The sequence below is a fragment of the Myotis lucifugus genome, unplaced genomic scaffold (genome assembly GCF_000147115.1).
Source record: "Myotis lucifugus unplaced genomic scaffold, Myoluc2.0 scaffold_424, whole genome shotgun sequence".
Taxonomy (NCBI): Eukaryota; Metazoa; Chordata; class Mammalia; order Chiroptera; family Vespertilionidae; genus Myotis; species Myotis lucifugus.
Window position 1 is genome coordinate 700,557 of NW_005871472.1, and position 20,680 is coordinate 721,236.

A 20,680-nucleotide genomic window follows, 5' to 3' on the forward strand; every position below is an offset into this window, starting at 1 on the left:
CTTGCACCTTGCACACCAGCTTCTCCTTCAGATGTCTTAGATGGTTAGGACTGGTCCTTTTGATGTAACTAACCTTTCACTCTTTAAAATTACTAAATAAAACAAAAACAGCCTCATTACTGTCTGTTTTGGTGAGTCCCTTTCAAAAACACCCCTCCCTGGGACTCCATATGGGAGACCTTCTCTCCTCCTGTGAGGGTGTCCTAACACCCTGATGCCATGGGCCAGGTGTAGCCAGGCTGGAGAAGAGAAGCTGCCACCATGGTTGCACTTTCGCTGAAGATCAGCATTGGGAATGTGGTGAAGACGATGCAGTTCGAGCCGTCCACCATGGTGTACGATGCTTGTCGCATGATCCGTGAACGGATTCCAGAGGCACCAGCTGGACCTCGTGAGTCTGATTACCCATGTGACTGGGGCAGGATTGCTCGGTCCCTTCTGTGTTCCCAGGCTCTTAGCCTTGAGGGATGACCCTTTTGCCCCCTAAGGCTGCTCATCCCTCAGGTCTGTGCTCCATGGTTCCCGCCCTCCCCTTTTAGCCCCGAGTCCCTGAGGAACTAGTAAGGGCAGTGATGCAGCCATTCAGCCACACTGGGGTCCTCAATTCTGAGGTGATCCATCCTCTCTCTTAGCCAGCGACTTTGGGCTGTTTCTGTCCGATGATGACCCCAAAAAGGGCATATGGCTGGAGGCCGGGAAAGCTTTGGATTACTACATGCTCCGCAATGGGGTGAGTGTCACTTCATCAAGGATCACCAACATCCTCTTCCATCAACTTCCCGGTTCCACCTCCTGTTTTCAGCACCATGTCTGTTGTCTCTGACCCCTCCCATGCTCTCTGTCTATGACGAGCAGTCATAATACCCTGCCTTTGAGTGAGCTATTCTAGTCCTTCTTGTAATCTTTCCTCCCTCTGGCCGTGTTAAAAGGAAGTAATGCCTCTGGCTTAAAGTGGGCCCCTATCTCCTATTCCTGCCCCACAGGACACCATGGAGTACAGGAAGAAGCAGAGGCCCCTGAAGATCCGCATGCTGGACGGGACTGTGAAGACTATCATGGTGGATGACTCTAAGACCGTCACTGATATGCTCATGACTATCTGTGCCCGTATCGGTAAGGGCGCGGAGGGCTCAGGAGGGAGGCTCCAGCTCTGGCAAAAGACGCTACCTCCTACCCCTCCCTCTCTCCTCCCTCCAGGCATCACCAACCATGATGAATATTCTCTGGTTCGAGAGCTCATGGAAGAGAAAAAGGAGGAAGTGACAGGCACCTTACGAAAGGACAAGACCCTGCTCCGAGATGAGAAGAAGATGGAGAAACTAAAGCAGAAACTGCACACAGATGATGAGTGTAAGCAGAAGTAGAAACTAGTGGGCCCTGGAAATGGTCAGGGTGGCAGGGGTCAGCCGCTTACTGTTATTTATTGAACACCCGCTTTTGCAAGCACTGTTTCAGACACGGGGGATGCATCAGTAATCAAACAAAGTCCTATACTCACAGAACTTAGCACATGAGTGGGAGAAGGTAGGAAATGAAGAAATGAACAGACAAAAAGCCAGAGATAGCACAGGAGCCATGGGGCCCGGCACTGAGCAGACTCTGTGTCCCAGTGAACTGGCTGGACCATGGCCGCACACTGAGGGAGCAAGGAGTGGAGGAGAACGAGACGCTTCTGCTGCGGAGGAAGTTCTTCTACTCAGACCAGAATGTGGACTCCCGCGACCCTGTACAGCTGAACCTTCTCTATGTGCAGGTGTGGAGAGGATTTGCCCGGGACAGTGGAGGTGGGAGAGGGGCCAGCGAGGGGCACACAGCATTCACCTCCTTTCCCTCTGCTCTCCAGGCACGAGATGATATCCTGAATGGCTCCCACCCTGTCTCCTTTGACAAGGCCTGTGAGTTTGCTGGCTTCCAATGCCAGATCCAGTTTGGGCCCCACAATGAGCAGAAGCACAAGGCGGGCTTCCTTGAGTGAGTGACTCACGTTCCACACCCCATCAGCGCCCAGGACTCTCTGCCTTTGTGGCCCCAATAGTCCTGTCTCCATCCCAGGCCTTCTCACCCCACTTTCTCTCCTGAGGTGCCAGGGTTTGACCACATGGGTACCCTTTTAGCTCCTATCAGCCATTTGTCTCCTTACTGGCCCCATGTGGAATATGAATATAGTTCAGATCTCTTCCCCTGCTACGTATGTCTGAAGCAGGCATATAGCTTTCTTGAGATCCTCTGAGGAATTTTACTGCAGTAGCCAGAGGGAAATACAGGGTACATTTTTACTCTAGCGTCCTACAGGAATGGCCATTCTAGTGAGCACCGTCTGCTCCTGGCTCCCTGAAATCATGCTCTTGACCCTCTTTCCCTCAGGGACTGAGCCTCCAACTCAAGTTCCCTCAGTCCCTTTCCCTGTAGGGAGAGACACAGGCTGCATTCAAGAGCTAATGCTAAGTCACCTCGATTTCAGGAACAATTCGGACTCTGTTCCCTCAGAGTCTTCCTTCTCCCTAAAGCTAACACTGTGCTAGACATTTCCTCACACCCCTAGGCCCACAGTCATGGCCCTTATGTCCCTGATGCCACCCGCTACATGCTGACCCTCCCTTTTCTGGTGTAGCCTGAAGGACTTCCTGCCCAAGGAGTATGTGAAGCAGAAGGGAGAACGTAAGATCTTTCAGGTGAATGGGGACGGGAAAATGTTTGGGATGACCTGGGAGCTTTGCTGCTTAATCCTACTGACTAAATGGACCCCTGCCCCCTCCCATCTGCTCCCACCTCGTTTCTACCCACCGTGCTGTGCTCCCGCCTTTCCTGTGCCAAGAAAGCAGAAGACTTGGGCTTAAAGTCTCAGCTCCATCACTGTATTTGCCGTGGAATGCAATTCAATATTCCTGTTTTCTTTTGTTTACCTCTCACATGGCATAACAGTACCTGCCCTGCTAGGGTTGATAGGAGAAGCGTATGAGATAGTACACCTGAAATTACTGTGAAAAGTATTTCTTTGTACAAATGTAAGGTGTTGTCCGCACTCTGAATATTCAGCGCCAAAGGCCATCTGTTTGACCTGCTTCCTGACTGTCCATTCATGCCTCCAGAATGTCTGCCAGTTCCTTACCTGTGTCCCTTGAACTTCGCTCCTGCAGATCCTTTATCAGCCCCCAACGCTTCACCCTCTCACTTCTCACACTCTGCACTCCCTCACCTTTCCTTTATCCCCCTAATACTCTCCCTTACAGTTAACATCCCAACCTCACTCCTTGTCTGTGACATTATCCTCCCCAGAGTTTGCTAAATCTTTTCTCATTTCATGCTCTAAGGCACACAAGAATTGTGGACAGATGAGTGAGATTGAGGCCAAGGTACGCTACGTAAAGCTAGCCCGTTCTCTCAAGACCTACGGTGTCTCCTTCTTCCTGGTTAAGGTGGGTTGTGGACCTTCTCACTGCCCTCCTTGCTTCCACTCTCACCCTTGCCTCTCTGAAAGTCGGATCCTGCCCTCAGTCTCGTTTCCCAGCATTCTCTACCTGTTGTCAGTTCTCCACCACCACATCCCTCCCTACCCTTTGTTTTCCCTCCCTTTCCCTTTTCCCTAAAGTAGCCTTGTCCTGGGCCCACCCATAGACACCCTCGTTTAGCGCTCCTGCCCACCTCAGCACCCCCTTGTGGTCTTAATCTGAACTGACGGCTCACTTCTCATTCAACCTCTGACCTATAACACCAACACCAACAGGAAAAGATGAAAGGAAAGAACAAGCTGGTGCCCAGGCTTCTGGGCATCACTAAGGAGTGTGTGATGCGAGTGGATGAGAAGACCAAGGAGGTGATCCAGGAATGGAATCTCACCAACATCAAGCGCTGGGCTGCCTCTCCCAAGAGCTTCACCCTGGTGAGCCTGGGGGGCTCAGGGGAAAGGGCTTTGGAAATTTCAGAGAATGGGCAGCTGCAGAGGTCTTTCCACCTCCCTCGGGGCAGGTGTACTGAATGCGACTCCAGATAAAAAGGAGAACTTTGGAACTATTGCAGGAATATGGAGGTTAAAGTAGAGGAGAGACTCCTAGAGAGTTAGGTGACGTTTAAATGAAACTTATTCATTAAGATAAATAGAACAAAATTGTAAATGTTAAACTGAGATCACGGGAAATGGGGGGAGGGAAGAAAAAGGTGATAGAAAACATGCCTTCCCTCTTTCAGCAGCAACTGTGCACTGTAATATTCCCCTCTGGCTTTATATTTTGGTGTTATGAATTGAAACTGATAGCAACTTGACGAAGTGCCCTAATGAGAGAAATTAGTAAATGCTAGTTTTCAGTTTTCAAAACATGCTAACCTTCAAGTGTGGTCACTTAATGGTAAATGTTAGTGTCTTTCTAATTTTATTACCCCGAGAGAAAAGTGATTTCCTAAATAGCATGTGTAGCATAAAGACCACTCCTCAGAATAAAATATTTCCCTCCAGTGAGGGACATGGAGAAATAGGAGATTGGTGAAACTGGAGAAATAAAATGAGGCAAGCTCGTCCTAGAGGGCTGTTGGCGTGGGAAGAAACCCCACCAGCTAGACCTTGGGGCTCCCATCTTGCCCTTTTCCATCCTGGACAGATTACCAAGCTTTCCCACTGAGCCCCCCTTGTCACCCTAGGATTTCGGGGACTACCAAGATGGCTACTACTCAGTACAGACAACTGAGGGGGAGCAGATCGCACAGCTCATCGCCGGCTACATAGATATCATCCTTAAGAAGGTGAGCACTCCCCACCAGCCTTCCCTTTATCTTCCTGTACCTTCTCCCCAAGCTGCTCCGTTAGAAATGGGGACCCAGATTCTGGAAAATGGCTGAATGGGGGGAAAAAGAGTTTGCCTTTTCCTCACCTCCTCTTCCTTAACTCTTGTTCCTTTTTTCCTTTTTACAGAAAAAAAGCAAAGACCACTTTGGGATGGAGGGAGATGAGGAGTCTACTATGCTAGAGGACTCCGTGTCCCCCAAAAAGTACGAAGGGGGCCGGGCTGCTCCCATCCTTCAGGGGCGGGGAAGGCAAGCCTTGACTCCACATAGTGTGCGGGGTGTGGAATACGTAGAGCGGTCCTGTAACAAGTCGAAGGCTGTAAGGAGACCTCACACACCACCCAGACCGCAGGCCCTGCGACGGCGGTAGAGCTGGTGGGAAGGGCATGAGAGGAAGAAGGCCTGAGTGCTCCTCAGTGTGTCCCCTCTCTAGGTCGACAGTCCTTCAGCAGCAGTATAACCGGGTGGGGAAAGTGGAGCATGGCTCTGTGGCCCTGCCTGCCATCATGCGCTCTGGAGCCTCTGGTCCTGAGAACTTCCAGGTGGGCAGCATGCCACCTGCCCAGCAGCAGATTACCAGTGGCCAGATGCACCGAGGACACATGCCTCCTTTGGTAAGAGCGCCCCCACTGCCACCACAGTACTAGCCCCGCCCCCGACCGCAGCTGGGCCCAGCCCCAAGTTAGGCAGTCTCTTCCCCTCTCCCTATGTCTATTCCTCTCCCTGGCCTCCGATTCTCACATACCTTCTCTCTGTGTTCCCTCGTCCTCTCCTTGTAGACCTCGGCCCAGCAGGCACTCACGGGCACCATCAACTCCAGCATGCAGGCTGTGCAGGCCGCTCAGGCCACTCTGGATGACTTTGACACTCTGCCCCCTCTGGGTCAGGATGCTGTGAGTATGGGATGGAGGAGAGGTCAGCGGTACTGAAGCCGAGACTCCAGGGAACAGGGTTGGGGTTCATCAAAACAGAGCAGATCTTGAGGTGTGTTTCTCTTTCTCTCAGGCCTCTAAGGCCTGGCGGAAGAACAAGATGGATGAATCAAAGCATGAGATCCACTCCCAGGTAGATGCCATCACAGCCGGTACTGCCTCCGTGGTGAACCTGACAGCAGGTAGGCTGCACGCCGAGCTCACTGTGTGGTGGGTTAGGAGGAGGGCGAGCGTGTGCACGCACGAGTATGACAGGCTCGGGTGTGACTGCACCTTGACTCACGGAAGGGACAGTGTGACGTCTCTCTCAGGACACGTGTGTGACTGGGTGCCTGTGACTGCTCCTTCCCAGCCGTCCTCTAGTCTGCCCTGCCTCTCACACATGCTCCCCTTCCTCCTCTCAGGGGACCCTGCTGAGACAGACTATACTGCAGTGGGCTGCGCAGTCACCACCATCTCCTCCAACCTGACGGAGATGTCCCGTGGCGTGAAGCTGCTGGCCGCCCTGCTGGAGGATGAAGGCGGCAGTGGCCGTCCCCTGCTGCAGGCAGCCAAGGGCCTCGCAGGCGCAGTGTCAGAACTGCTGCGCAGCGCCCAGCCGGCCAGCGCTGAGGTCAGGGGCCATGGGATGGAGCTGAGGAGGACAGAGGGTTCAAGCCCAAGGAAGAGGGGAAATTCTAGCCACAGGATGAAAGTGTGGGAGCCCTGAGCACGTAGGACCCATGGGCGTGTGGGCAGGGATTGGGCAGCTTCTGACTGGTGTTCACTCTCCACAGCCCCGTCAGAACCTGCTGCAAGCAGCTGGGAACGTGGGCCAGGCCAGTGGGGAGCTGTTGCAGCAAATTGGGGAAAGTGATACTGACCCCCACTTCCAGGTTGGTGACTTACCCAACCCCCAGAACCCCAGCTCCTAGGAGGTGACCTCTGATCCTGAGTCCAGCTCCTAGCCCTGCTCTCTGAATTGACCCCTCAGAGCTAACCTGAACCTGTCTCCAGGAATGATACTGGGAACCTCCAATCCTTTTTTAGGGGATGAGAATTCAGAACCTCTGAATCCAAACTTAACCTACTAACTAGTTCACCCTTGGTCCTCATTGATGATACTTTTTAGCCACCTGTCCTCTTTTCCCTATCTTTCCCATACATAACCCTGGCCCTCACTCGAGGACATCTTAAACCCCTGCCGTCCTTTAGGCCTTACCACCCTGAGGACACTGTTCCTCTAGCCCCTTCCCCACCCCGTGCCAGTTTCCAGTTCCCTCAGTTGACTTGTCATCCTGGATTTCCCATGCAGATATGTGCACCCAGAGGGTCTGGGGTTCGATCTCCCCACGATCCCCCCACGGTAACGGCCTCTGGCCTGGGCCTTCCCAGCTTTGTCCTCTGAGCCGCATACACTCGCTTCTGCACCTCTCCCCCAGCCTCCTGGGGAGCAGGACATGATGGGAGATGGGGAGGCAGGGCTTGGGAAATGGGATCAGGGAGGGTAGTGCAGGGACTTGTTCCCAAGACTCCAGGGTGACTGCTCCCAAGATGGAGAAGAAATGAAGAAAAGAAGCTGGGGATGAGAGGGGCCCTCTAATTACCTCCTCTGTCCACCCCTGTAACAGTGCTGCCCTTCCCTCCCATCGCCGACCGAGTGTATCCGCCTCGCACATTTCTCCCTTGGGTGTAGGCTCTGTTTCTCTCGGTGTGGGTTCTGTCCTCCTGGGCGCTCAGGGCAGGGGCTTGGGGTAGGTTCTGGTTGCTTCTGCATACTGTCCTGTGATTGGAGTCAGTGGGAATAATGAACCAGCTTACGCCTCCGAGAAGGGTCCAGGGATCCAAGCCTGATCTCAGGCCAAGCTGACTGCTTTTCTCTCACAGGAGGTGCTGATGCAACTAGCCAAGGCCGTGGCAAGTGCTGCCGCTGCCCTGGTCCTCAAGGCCAAGAGTGTGGCCCAGCGGACAGAGGACTCGGGTCTTCAGACCCAGGTTATTGCTGCGGCGACTCAGTGTGCCCTGTCCACCTCCCAGCTGGTGGCCTGTACCAAGGTGAGTCCCAAAGGTTGCTCTAGCCCAGCGGTTCTCAACCTGTGGGTCGCGACCCCTTTGGCGGTCGAACGACCCTTTCACAAGGGTCGCCTAAGACCATCCTGCATATCAGATATTTACATTACGATTCATAACAGTAGCAACATTACAGTTATGAAGTAGCAACAAAAATAATTTTATGGTTGGGTCACAACATGAGGAACTGTATTTAAAGGGCCAGAAGGTTGAGAACCTCTGCTCTAGCCCATGCTGAAGGCGGGTGCTGCCACCCACACAAGAGCCTCTTATTTTATCTCTCTGGTTCCCGTGGTCTCGTTACCCAACCCAGTGACAAACACCCCACCTCATGACTCCTTTCCCTTGCCTACAATTCTGACATTCAGCTTGCCCACAGGTGGTGGCACCTACAATCAGCTCACCTGTCTGCCAAGAGCAGCTGGTGGAGGCCGGACGACTAGTAGCCAAAGCTGTGGAGGGCTGTGTGTCCGCTTCCCAGGCAGCAACAGAGGATGGGCAGCTATTGAGGGGGGTTGGGGCGGCAGCCACAGCCGTCACGCAGGCCCTGAATGACCTGCTGCAGCATGTGAGGGCCCATGCGACTGGGGCTGGGCCTGCTGGCCGTTACGACCAGGCCACTGACACCATCCTGACTGTCACCGAGAACATCTTCAGCTCCATGGGTGATGCTGGTAAGGACACCACTCCTGGGAAGACAGAGAAGCCCAGTGAGGTTCACCGAGCCCATTGGACATTCCCTTGCAGACCCGCCACCTCCCCCTAAGGACTTAGCACAGGAGACTGGGTTCCCCGTCTGTAAAGCAGGAGTAGAACCCCTGCTCTGCCTTCCGTGGCGCATTGAAGAATATATGAAAGTGTATATAAAAACAGATGGAAGGTGGCATTAGGCACTTTACCCCACCCATCACTCCCTAAAGCCTTTACAAAACGTGTCTCATCCTATTTGCTGAAAATACCCATGGAAGACTTTTCCCTCCCATCGAAGCCCACTGGGAAATTTGTTTCTCTCCAAGATCCTAGATCCAGAAAATAATAACTCCAAGGAAATCACTCAAGAATTTCTCCCCAGTCTCTGTGGTCACAAAAAGCCTCATCTCTGCGTTGTCTGCACCATTGTCCTGCACCCCTGGCACCCTCTCAGTGTCTCGGGTCCTCACCTGATTGTGCCCTGTCCCCTCAGGTGAGATGGTTCGACAGGCCCGCATCCTGGCCCAAGCTACCTCCGACCTGGTCAATGCCATCAAGGCTGATGCCGAAGGGGAGAGTGACCTGGAGAACTCCCGCAAGCTATTAAGCGCTGCCAAGATCCTGGCTGATGCCACAGCCAAGATGGTGGAGGCTGCCAAGGTACAGAGACTTCTGTGCAGACTCCCAGGGTGGGCCCTGAAGGGAAGTAGACCAGTCCAGACGGTCACCCTCATCTGATGGGGAGACCCAGGTGAAGCAGAAAATACAAGAGGACAAATACAGGAGCTCTTAGGAAGTAAATATGTCCCTAAGCTGCCGGTGGACGGCGGCCCAAGCTTCCAGCCAGTATAATTCCCAGAGTCCTTGCTGCCTGATTGGCAACTGTACCCTTTTTCTTCCTTTGAGTCCAAGGTCTGCTGTTTCTACTTTTCCCTACTTTGCTGCCACCACCTGCCTGGATCCCTCTGCTTCCTGGTCTCTCCTGTGAATGCACATAGGCCTCAGCCCCAGGGCCTCTGCTGCTAGCACTGCAAAGACAAAGCAGTAGGACACGGGGCACAGGGTGCAGGGGACCATCAGGAAGAAGCCAGAAGACTCCCCGGCCCCTGGGCTCCGGGTGTTTCAGTTTGCAGGAGTAATCGGGTCCCCTGCTTTGGTATTCCCGAGGTCCCTGCTCCAAACTGCATTCTTGTCCCAGAGAGTCCTGCTCACCCCATTTGCCAGTGGGATTTTGTAGAGAGTGGGGGGAAGAATATGATCCCTTCCCCAAAGAGGAAACGAAACAGTTTCACCTAAAGAAGGGGTTTCAGCATCCCCAAGGGAATCCAGGGTCCACCTCACATTTCCCATCCCCTGGCCTGAGAGGGCTCCTCTCAGTGGTGATCATGACTTCAGGAGAAGAAGTCTGAGTCTGGAGAGGTGAGAGCAGAGCTTATTGAGGGTGACGGCTGTCTCTCTCCACCTCTCAGGGAGCAGCTGCCAACCCTGACAGTGAGGAGCAGCAGCAGCGGCTGCGGGAGGCAGCTGAGGGCCTACGCATGGCGACTAATGCAGCTGCACAGAATGCCATCAAGAAAAAGCTGGTGCAGCGCCTCGAGGTGAGGCTGGGAAATGAACCAGGAGCAATTGTGTGCATGCAGTGGGAGGACTGAGGCTGGGAGGGACCTGTGGAGAGAGTCACTTAATATTTTCTTGGAGGATGGCATGGGCAGGATAGGCCAGGGACTGGGTATGGGAATGCCTGGGGCTTATCCTGACTACTCCTTCCTCACAGCACGCAGCCAAACAGGCTGCCGCCTCAGCTACGCAGACCATTGCTGCAGCCCAACATGCAGCCTCCACCCCCAAGGTCTCTGCTGGCCCCCAGCCCCTGCTGGTGCAGAGCTGCAAGGTGAGACTCCAGGAAGCATGGGGTGGGAGGAGGTGTGGGAGGAGAGGGACTTTCCCCCAGCTTGGGGATGGGGTGACTGTCATGACATTTTCATCTACAGGCTGTGGCAGAGCAGATTCCACTGCTGGTGCAAGGCGTCCGAGGGAGCCAAGCCCAGCCTGACAGTCCCAGCGCCCAGCTAGCTCTCATTGCTGCCAGCCAGAGCTTCCTTCAGGCAAGGCATCTTCTCCCCACCTCTCAGACCAGACCCTTCCCACCCTCCTGTGTCCCCTATAGCTCCCACAATTTAAATCTCTGCCCGTAGCCTCTGTCCCAGTACTCAGCCCAAATGCTCACCACGTCCTGACTATCATCAGTCCTTGTACCAAGCCCAGAGGAAGGATGGTGCCCTTCATCTGCCTACCTATTTCCCTACAGCCAGGTGGGAAGATGGTGGCAGCTGCGAAGGCCTCAGTGCCCACAATTCAGGACCAGGCTTCAGCCATGCAGCTGAGTCAGTGCGCTAAAAACCTTGGCACCGCACTGGCTGAGCTCCGCACCGCTGCCCAGAAGGTATGGGAGCTGGCTGTCTTTTTGGAAGATGAGGGTGGAGTCCTGGGATACTGGGGAATCTGCAGAATAACCTAAAACAGGAATAATCGTGTAACCTGAATCATCAGTGGGACATAGCGGTACCTCGTACATCCCAAACCCCCATGTCATTGTAGGCTCAGGAAGCATGTGGGCCTTTGGAGATGGATTCTGCACTGAGTTTGGTACAGAATCTAGAGAGAGACCTACAGGAGGTGAAGGCAGCTGCTCGAGACGGCAAGCTTAAACCCCTACCTGGGGAGACGGTAAGTATGCTCAAGATCTTGTTCTTACTCGAACCCTGACGTCTTTCTTCCCACCTGTGCCCCAGAGCTTCCCAGACTCTCACTTACCTGTTGGCTGCCCCCAAGTAGCTTCTCAAGTTCCCCCTTCCCAGTCCCCCTTGTATCTGGTCCCCCACCTCTGAGACTCCCCTTTTATCCCTAGATGGAGAAGTGTGCCCAGGACCTGGGCAACAGCACCAAAGCAGTGAGCTCTGCCATCGCCCAGCTGCTGGGGGAGGTTGCCCAGGGCAATGAGAATTATGCAGGTCTGTGGGCAGGGCCCGGAATGGGCATCTGGTGAGGGGGCCGGGGGAGTAGGAGCTGGATGAGGGACGGGGCCTGGCAGAGGAGACCGCTGGGACCAGGGCCTGGTGATGAAGGGTTTTTCCCCCTTCCTTCTTCTCCTGTCTTCCCAGGTATTGCAGCACGGGATGTGGCAGGTGGACTGCGGTCCCTGGCCCAGGCCGCTAGGGGCGTAGCTGCCCTGACATCGGATCCTGCAGTGCAGGCCATCGTGCTTGACACGGCCAGTGATGTCCTGGACAAGGCCAGCAGCCTCATTGAAGAGGCAAAAAAGGCAACTGGCCATCCAGGGGACCCTGAGAACCAGCAGCGGCTTGCCCAGGTCAGGTATTGGGAAGGGGCCACTTCCTCCCTCACCCCCAGATCCCATGAGAAGGCCCACTCCGATGGGCAAAGCCTCATCTGCACTGACAAAGGCACAGCTTCTCAGGTCTGCTCCTGAGGTCTGGACCCCACCCTCTCTCTCCACCCTAGCACACCTTCTCAGGCTGAGGCAGGGACAGCTAAACACCAAGTTTGGGGAAGTTGATCGCTGTTACTTGATACCCTAACTTCAGCCCACTCAGCTACAACACCCCCTTTCCCCTTTCACTTTCAGAGGCAGTAGAGTGTCCCATGGGGAGAGGAGGGGATCTCCCAAATTGTCTCCATTTTGACACCTCATCCCCTTCCTGCCTCAGGTGGCTAAAGCAGTGACCCAGGCACTGAACCGCTGTGTCAGCTGCCTTCCTGGCCAGCGCGATGTGGATAACGCCCTGAGAGCAGTGGGAGATGCCAGCAAGCGACTCCTCAGTGACTCGGTAGGAGGACTGGGGCTTCTCCTTTCATCTCCAGACCTCTCCCTGAGCCCGACTTCCCAGACTTACTCCCTTCCATTGCTCCCAGGCTCTGGGCCCACCTCCCAGCACTCCTTCACCAAGTTCTCCCTCGCATTCTTGCATCCCATGTCTCTCTGACCCTGCAGCTTCCTCCCAGCACCGGGACATTTCAAGAAGCTCAGAGCCGGCTGAATGAAGCAGCTGCTGGGCTGAATCAGGCAGCCACAGAACTGGTGCAGGCCTCTCGGGGGACCCCTCAGGACCTGGCTCGAGCTTCAGGTCGATTTGGACAGGACTTCAGCACCTTCCTGGAAGCTGGCGTGGAGATGGCAGGGCAGGCTCCGGTATGAAGAGGGTTAGATAAGGCACCTGTGTGACCAGGGAGTCCTTTCCTGCTCCTGGCTCCCTCCCCTCCCCAGTCTCTAGCAGTACTTGAGTGTGGAGAGAAGATACCTTTTAGAGACAGGTAAGGAAGGACTGGACAATCTGTTGACTTCCTCACCTTCAACAGAGCCAGGAGGACCGGGCCCAGGTTGTGTCCAATTTGAAGGGCATCTCCATGTCTTCAAGCAAACTTCTTCTGGCTGCCAAGGCCCTGTCCACAGACCCGGCTTCCCCCAACCTCAAGAGTCAGCTGGCTGCAGCTGCCCGGTAAGTAGGAGCTGGGAAGCCCAGCCCTAGAACATTGGAGAGACTGGGAAAGGGGCATTTCACGAGATGTCCCTGGCTTAGAAGTGGTTCCATACAAAAGAGAAATAGCTAGAGACTCCCCATGTATATAGGACCCATGAATGATGACCTGTGCACCCATTCACTGAACTCTCTGCTCCTCGCAGGGCAGTGACCGACAGCATCAACCAGCTCATCACCATGTGCACCCAGCAGGCGCCAGGCCAGAAAGAGTGTGACAATGCCCTGCGAGAACTGGAGGTGGGCACTTGGCAGGGTTGAGGTTGAGGAAGGTGTTCTGGGTTTGGAGTGAGAGAGGTGTCTTACTTGGCTCTCCACCTACACAGACGGTCCGGGAACTCCTAGAGAACCCAGTCCAGCCCATCAGTGACATGTCCTACTTTGGCTGCCTGGACAGTGTAATGGAGAACTCAAAGGTAAATGCAGCCGGGAACCCAGGAGGACAGGGCAGGAATTGGAACTACCCAGGGGTTGCTCTACCCCACTGATGACAGAAGCTGACTCCCCTGACACCCTCTGTTCCTCAGGTACTGGGTGAGGCCATGACTGGCATCTCCCAAAATGCCAAGAATGGGAACCTGCCGGAGTTCGGAGAGGCCATTGCCACAGCTTCCAAGGCCCTCTGTGGGTTCACCGAGGCAGCTGCACAGGTTATTCTCAGTGGCTCCTGGAATGCCCCTGCTTGCCCTACCCCACCTCCTCACAGCCTGACACACGTTATGTTTCCCAAGCCGACTCTGTGGAAACGGGTTCTTTATCCCTCCTGGAGTACAGAGATTTGTCAGTAATCATAGAACACCAACAGTTACGATCAGTGTCTCCCCGAACCCTGGTGCTTTGGGTTATGATTACAGTGTCCAACACTGGGCCTTTTCCAGCCCTCGCTTTCTTGGTATGTACTAATTAGCATATGTCCATAATTTTTCACATAATTATTACTTTATTCAAGTACCATGACTAAATTTCCAGTTATCTGAGTTACCACTTAACTTTGCCTTTTTCCACATTATAAAGTATAAAACAACCTGTGGTAGCTCTGAGAATATTTTGCTTTCATATATGAATTCTTAATACTAGCTTGAGAGTTCATCATCGTGACTTAAAGGCCTGCCGTCCAGCTCCCTCAATCTCCCCTAGCTCCCCTTCCCTTTTCTGTTGGGTGGCCTGCTTTAAATGGCTTGACTTATTCTGGAAGAGCATGAAGAGGAAAAAGCAAAGCTATCATGTGTTGAAGTACAAACCAAGCCTTATGATAGTTTTCCAAGCATACAAAAATTTTGGCAACCATTACACCCTTTCCTCTCTCCAAATCTCTGAAGCTTGGAGGAGTTGTAAATGTTAATTAACCTAATGACCTCCATAGTTTTAGAACTATGTCTTTAAAAGAGGCTTTGCATGCAGGGGGTGGGGTGGGGAGCTTTCTATAGTATCACTATAGTTTACACATACCTCTAATTTAATTTGTTAATAACTTATTAGTGATGGTTTAATTTGTTAATAACCATTTCATTAATATTGTTTAATAACTTAAGTTGTGAATACCTAATTTGTATTGTTTATTAATATTTCTACTCATATAGAACCCTGGTCACTAAACTTACTCCTACTCTCCTTTGTCCCCACTATCACTATTTGATTCCTACCTGAGGAGTATTCTTTATTCCTCACCCCGAATTTCTCTCTCCCCAGGCTGCTTATCTGGTTGGTGTTTCTGACCCCAACAGCCAAGCTGGACAGCAAGGGCTGGTGGAGCCCACACAGTTTGCCCGTGCAAACCAGGCAATTCAGATGGCCTGTCAGAGTTTGGGCGAGCCTGGCTGTACCCAAGCCCAGGTAACTCAAGGGAACAGGTACCATGGGCAAGTCTGGGAAAGGATACTGGCCCCGTGGGGAACGGGGAGATGCAGGGCGTGTGGAGAAGGAGAGGGCGGAGAGCCATCTCTCGGCTTCCACGCTTCCACACACAGCTTCTCTTTGGGTCACTGTCTTTTCCTGCCACATTTCTCATCATTCTTTCAGTTACTGCTGAGTTCACAATTACTCTGTAGATGCTTGAACTTACTCTCCTACTGACCTATTAGAAGTTTTCCCCCCTCCCTCACACCCTGTTCATCTTTGGGAATCTCTGTCTCCCAAATCTTTCCTAATTAGATTTCCAAAGGTATCACTCTCATCCCCCAACCTATAGTGGCTCCTCCCTGAGTGTGTACCCTTCCCTCCTGCCCTCATCATGGCTCTTCCACGTGTCTGTCTCCTCAGGTGCTCTCTGCAGCTACCATTGTGGCCAAACACACCTCGGCACTGTGTAACAGCTGCCGCCTGGCTTCTGCTCGTACCGCCAATCCTACCGCCAAGCGCCAGTTTGTCCAATCAGCCAAGGAGGTGGCCAACAGCACAGCCAATCTTGTCAAGACCATCAAGGTTCCCAGTGTTTGAATTCCCGGCCTTTCCCTGACCTGTCCAGTCTTCTCTCCCCTGAGTCCCCCCACCATCATCCCCCCAGGCCTTTACCAAATCCCGTCTTCCTGAGCCAAGCCCTTTCCCATTCTTACTGGTCATTACCCGCCTGTCCCCACACCTTGAAGCCCAGGAGGGAGACCTGGGCTTCACCTCCTTTGCCTACAATCCGTCCTGAGGGCCTCTCTGTCTCCCACTTGCAGGCGCTAGACGGGGCCTTCACGGACGAGAACCGTGCCCAGTGCCAAGCAGCAACAGCCCCTCTGCTGGAGGCTGTGGACAATCTGAGTGCCTTTGCATCCAACCCTGAGTTTGCCAGCATTCCTGCCCAGATCAGCCCTGAGGTGAGGCCACGTGAAGGGAGGACTGATGAGCCAGCTGCCACCTCATCTCCTTGGGAGTCATGAGACTCACCTCCCTCCTCTCTTCCCAGGGCCGAGCTGCCATGGAGCCCATTGTGATCTCTGCCAAGACAATGCTGGAGAGCGCTGGGGGACTGATCCAGACGGCTCGGGCCCTGGCAGTCAATCCCCGGGACCCTCCCCGCTGGTCAGTGCTGGCTGGCCACTCCCGCACTGTCTCGGACTCCATCAAGAAGCTTATTACAAGCATGAGGTACTGAGGGGATGGAGAACCAGTGTGATGGGGGGACATGCACTGTGGCAGAATGGAGGGGTGGGTGCGGAGGTGCAATTAGATGGGATAGTGTCGGGGACACCTGCTGTCGGATTCGGAGGATACGGGGATAGATAGGCTAGCTTTGTTTTAGGGGATATTCTTGGTGGTAGAGCCTCTGATGTGTCTGCAGGGACAAGGCTCCAGGGCAGCTGGAGTGTGAGGCGGCCATCGCAGCTCTGAACAGCTGTCTGCGGGACCTCGACCAGGCTTCCCTTGCTGCGGTCAGCCAGCAGCTTGCTCCCCGCGAGGGGATCTCTCAGGAGGTAAGGGAAGTGGGTATGTGAAAGGTTGTGTCTGAGAAGAGAGAGGACAGACTTGAAGACAGGGATGCAGGAAGGGGCTTCACAGAGACATCAAGAGGCTGCAACATGCCAGGGGGAGTTAGCTTGGTATGGAAGGGAGCGTGGGGTCTGTGCGAGCAGAGGGTCCTAGTCCAGGTCCCAGGCTAAAGTCCACTTCCTCTGCAGGCCTTGCACACTCAGATGCTCACTGCAGTGCAGGAAATCTCCCACCTTATTGAGCCACTGGCCAGTGCTGCCCGGGCTGAAGCCTCCCAGCTGGGACACAAGGTATTTGGGGAGACGCGTGAGCGTTCCGGGGGTAAGGTGAAAGAGGGCACCTGGCCTCGCTGACCGCCATCCCAACCCCTGCCTCAGGTGTCTCAGATGGTGCAGTACTTTGAGCCACTCACCCTGGCTGCAGTGGGTGCTGCCTCCAAGACCCTGAGCCACCCACAGCAGATGGCACTCCTGGACCAGACTAAAACCTTGGCAGAGTCTGCCTTGCAGCTGCTGTACACAGCCAAGGAGGCTGGCGGCAACCCCAAGGTATTGAGGTCTGGGAGGGAGGGGCTGCTGGTTAGTGGTTAGAGGAGCAGGAGCAGGCCTGCCCTCCACTCACTCACTCTCACCCACAGCAAGCAGCTCACACCCAGGAAGCCCTGGAGGAGGCTGTGCAGATGATGACAGAGGCTGTAGAGGACCTGACAACAACCCTCAATGAGGCAGCCAGTGCTGCTGGGGTCGTCGGTGGCATGGTGGACTCCATCAGCCAGGCCATCAACCAGGTTAGCGTCTTGGGGTGCCTGTGGGCACTGAGGCTACCCAGGGCCAGGGTTCCTGAGCACAGTGGCAGAGACCCTGACGATCTTTCCCCTTCCCTCGTTCTCCCCCTCAGCTAGATGAAGGACCAATGGGTGAACCAGAAGGTTCCTTTGTGGATTACCAGACAACTATGGTGCGGACAGCCAAAGCCATTGCCGTCACCGTTCAAGAGATGGTGAGTTTGGAAGAGTATAAGAGGACTGCCCTCGGGGAGCTGAGTTTGGACATAACTTCACCCTTCCCATCATTCCCAGGTAACCAAGTCCAACACCAGCCCTGAGGAGCTGGGCCCTCTTGCTAACCAGCTGACCAGTGACTATGGACGTCTGGCCTTACAGGCCAAGCCTGCAGCAGTTGCTGCTGAAAACGAAGAGGTAAACATGGAAGCAGCTGTGACCTTCCCCCTGCTCCTCACAGAGAACCCCAGTGGCATGTCCCTTGTCCCCATCATGTCAGCCTTTGTGGCTGACAACTCCCTCTAGTCTTCGTAGAACGAGGAACACACCCTCAGGGCCATTCCACTGAAGAGCGATCAGAGCTTTGTGTGGGGACAGGCTCAGAGCCTTCAGGTACAGGGATGAGGGAGACAGCCTGGGATGTAGGGTTTCCCAGTCTGCTGTTGTTGCCTCTGCCAACCCTCTTCTGGGCCTGTGGCTGCTGCTCTGCTGCAAGTCTGTATGCCCTTCTCAGTTCTACTTTGTTGCAGAGCCATGGAGCCCTTCCTTCCCTAAGCTCCTGGCTTTCCAAGAAAGCTAGTAATTGAATCTCAGCAAGACACACCTAATCCCCACCCCAAAACCCTCCACAACCACATACAGGCCAAGTTGTAATCCATGGCCCTGTGATTTCAAATGCCCCCGCATACAGTGCTTCTCCACTCTCCTCTTCACTGCTTAACACCATCCTCACCAGCCGGTACCCACATGCTATTATTATCCATGTGTAGGAGGTGACCTCCTGTCGAAAGGATATGAAACAGGAAAAGTCTGTGCTGCGATGCATGTTTTCTTAGGTACTTGGTGACTCTCCCAGGCACAGTGGAAATGTCTGTGCCTCTGGTAAAACCCATCTCCCTTTCCCATCTGCTCACAGATAGGTGCCCACATCAAGCACCGGGTCCAGGAGCTGGGGCACGGCTGTTCTGCTCTGGTCACCAAGGCAGGCGCCCTGCAGTGCAGCCCCAGTGACGCCTACACCAAAAAGGAACTCATAGAGTGTGCCCGGAGAGTCTCAGAAAAGGTGACAGTGCTCATCCATGGCCTCCAACCCCACCGCCTTTCCCCGCCCTCTCCTCTGTGCCTTCTCCCAGGCACCCAGTGACCTGTCACAGTCACCGTGTGACTACCCTCCCCTAGGTCTCCCACGTGCTGGCTGCACTCCAAGCCGGGAATCGTGGCACCCAGGCCTGCATCACAGCGGCCAGTGCTGTGTCCGGCATCATTGCCGACCTGGACACCACCATCATGTTTGCGACAGCCGGCACACTCAATCGCGAGGGTGCTGAAACTTTCGCTGACCACCGGTGAGGAGCGGATGGGGTCTCAGGGAGGCGGGGTGGGGTGGGGCCTGGAGAGGCTGGAGGGCAAGGGACCTGAGGAGAGCTGACTGGGCTGGGCCTCCCTCAGGGAGGGCATTCTGAAGACCGCGAAGGTGCTGGTGGAGGACACCAAGGTCCTGGTGCAGAATGCCGCCGGGAGCCAGGAGAAGTTGGCACAGGCCGCCCAGTCCTCTGTGTCCACCATCACCCGCCTCGCTGATGTGGTCAAGCTGGGTGCAGCCAGCCTGGGATCCGAGGACCCTGAGACCCAGGTATCCACCTAACACCCCTAATTCTGGTCAGATGCACTTCCTGTTCCCCCTTTTCCTCCCACAGACCAGAGCCTCTGCTCTCCCACACAGGTGGTGCTGATCAACGCCGTGAAAGATGTGGCCAAGGCCCTGGGAGACCTCATCAGTGCCACAAAGGCTGCAGCCGGCAAAGTCGGGGATGACCCTGCTGTGTGGCAGCTCAAGAACTCTGCCAAGGTTGGGGAGCATGAGCACAGCCTCGGGAGAGGGAATGGGTCCAAGTGCTTCCTCCTGTTCCTTCAAATGACCCTCCCCACTCCGCTGACACCCCTAGGTGATGGTGACCAACGTGACATCATTGCTCAAGACTGTGAAAGCTGTGGAAGATGAGGCGACCAAAGGCACACGGGCCCTGGAGGCAACCACAGAACACATACGGCAGGAACTGGCGGTGAGCGCGCGTCGGGGCTGCAGGGCCTCGAGTCAGAGAGGGATCGTGTGAGACTGCAGCTGCACCTCACATGTATTCACAGAAATGTAAACAGTCACACACATTCCCCTCGCGCATCGCCAGACTTCTCAAATGGGCTACGCTCGGGCTTCCCCTCCTCACCTTTTCACTCAGCATTTTACAACTGTCTTCTTTCACCACCATCCTCCCGCTTTCTCCCGTCACAGTGGCCTACTTGCCGCAATGGAGTGTGGAAATAAGCCTCTCTTTAAAACTCTTTCTTCCTTTGGCTTTCGGGACACTGGTTTTTCTCTTGCCTCTAACATCTCCTCTATAGTCGTCATTGCATCACCTTCAACCTAGTGAATGAAGAGGCCGTCCCCACATCGTACAGAGAGCCTCTTCCTCTCTTCTCTTTGGCAAATTCAACCACTTTCATTATTGTTCTCTAAGAAGTTGACTCCCAATTCGGAGGTTAGTTATTTTCATCAGCCTGTTTGACATTAGCACCGGGGTGCAGTGCCTTCCAGCCAGCTCTCCTTCCTGACATGCTACTTCCTTCCTGTGGATGGTGGTAACAACCTCCCAGGCATAAAGAGTCCCTCAGTCATCTTTGACTTCACTGCCTTATTCACCATATCAGGCCATTGCCAAGTCCTTCCAGCTACCCTTCTCCATTCTCTTTCCTCTCCAGGCCCAGTCAGCACTCATTCAGCTTTCTACTCGCCCTCCCTCACTGGGCTGCTACACCCGTTTTCACGGGTCTCCCTGCCTTTAGTCTCTGGCAGTTCCACCTCTCCTCCTCATCTTTCTCACTTCTGAAGTCATCCTTCTGCTATGCTGTTTTCATCTCTAATTGGAGATGTCCAAATGGAAACTTTTCCCTTTCTGCCTCCCGGATCTGATTACTCCCTCGTCCCTCCCATCTCAGGAAATGTCACCTGTCAGTAACTCAGTCCTAAAGCCAGAAACCCAGCTTTAATGTTTTTCTCTTGTTCCCCACATCTAAGCCCATTAGCAAGTCTTGATAAATCCTCCCTCCGGATCTCATTGTCTCTTCTCCCTCATCTCTACCACCCACCACCTCATCCAACCCATCATCAATCCCTTAGTTATATTTATGCTATAGCCTCAATCTCATCTCTCATCTCCCTTGCTTTCTTTAATTCACCCCCCCCAATCCATTTTCTCTACACACAT

The 20,680-nt window shown here is 54.1% G+C and overlaps 1 protein-coding gene across 1 annotated transcript in view; it reads left to right on the top strand.

The window, feature by feature from the left end:
- TLN1 (talin 1) overlaps positions 1-20,680 on the top strand; it is a 30,234-nt gene that overhangs the window by 5,524 nt on the left and 4,030 nt on the right. The window contains exons 2-48 of the mRNA XM_023744042.1: positions 229-391; positions 633-730; positions 984-1,113; positions 1,198-1,350; positions 1,611-1,753; positions 1,844-1,971; positions 2,612-2,672; positions 3,312-3,416; positions 3,725-3,880; positions 4,633-4,734; positions 4,904-4,980; positions 5,210-5,390; positions 5,556-5,669; positions 5,782-5,890; positions 6,113-6,321; positions 6,485-6,583; positions 7,575-7,742; positions 8,137-8,431; positions 8,941-9,107; positions 9,917-10,045; positions 10,222-10,338; positions 10,439-10,552; positions 10,756-10,890; positions 11,046-11,174; positions 11,356-11,458; positions 11,609-11,817; positions 12,176-12,295; positions 12,460-12,657; positions 12,825-12,964; positions 13,150-13,243; positions 13,330-13,419; positions 13,531-13,653; positions 14,693-14,836; positions 15,263-15,424; positions 15,664-15,804; positions 15,894-16,075; positions 16,269-16,401; positions 16,606-16,707; positions 16,795-16,965; positions 17,055-17,204; positions 17,315-17,416; positions 17,496-17,615; positions 18,334-18,480; positions 18,597-18,763; positions 18,867-19,050; positions 19,141-19,266; positions 19,364-19,480. Of these exons, the coding sequence (XP_023599810.1) occupies positions 262-391; positions 633-730; positions 984-1,113; positions 1,198-1,350; positions 1,611-1,753; positions 1,844-1,971; positions 2,612-2,672; positions 3,312-3,416; positions 3,725-3,880; positions 4,633-4,734; positions 4,904-4,980; positions 5,210-5,390; positions 5,556-5,669; positions 5,782-5,890; positions 6,113-6,321; positions 6,485-6,583; positions 7,575-7,742; positions 8,137-8,431; positions 8,941-9,107; positions 9,917-10,045; positions 10,222-10,338; positions 10,439-10,552; positions 10,756-10,890; positions 11,046-11,174; positions 11,356-11,458; positions 11,609-11,817; positions 12,176-12,295; positions 12,460-12,657; positions 12,825-12,964; positions 13,150-13,243; positions 13,330-13,419; positions 13,531-13,653; positions 14,693-14,836; positions 15,263-15,424; positions 15,664-15,804; positions 15,894-16,075; positions 16,269-16,401; positions 16,606-16,707; positions 16,795-16,965; positions 17,055-17,204; positions 17,315-17,416; positions 17,496-17,615; positions 18,334-18,480; positions 18,597-18,763; positions 18,867-19,050; positions 19,141-19,266; positions 19,364-19,480 (6,474 nt within the window). The 5' untranslated portion in view covers positions 229-261. The remainder of the gene's footprint in view (positions 1-228; positions 392-632; positions 731-983; positions 1,114-1,197; positions 1,351-1,610; positions 1,754-1,843; positions 1,972-2,611; positions 2,673-3,311; positions 3,417-3,724; positions 3,881-4,632; positions 4,735-4,903; positions 4,981-5,209; positions 5,391-5,555; positions 5,670-5,781; positions 5,891-6,112; positions 6,322-6,484; positions 6,584-7,574; positions 7,743-8,136; positions 8,432-8,940; positions 9,108-9,916; positions 10,046-10,221; positions 10,339-10,438; positions 10,553-10,755; positions 10,891-11,045; positions 11,175-11,355; positions 11,459-11,608; positions 11,818-12,175; positions 12,296-12,459; positions 12,658-12,824; positions 12,965-13,149; positions 13,244-13,329; positions 13,420-13,530; positions 13,654-14,692; positions 14,837-15,262; positions 15,425-15,663; positions 15,805-15,893; positions 16,076-16,268; positions 16,402-16,605; positions 16,708-16,794; positions 16,966-17,054; positions 17,205-17,314; positions 17,417-17,495; positions 17,616-18,333; positions 18,481-18,596; positions 18,764-18,866; positions 19,051-19,140; positions 19,267-19,363; positions 19,481-20,680) is intronic.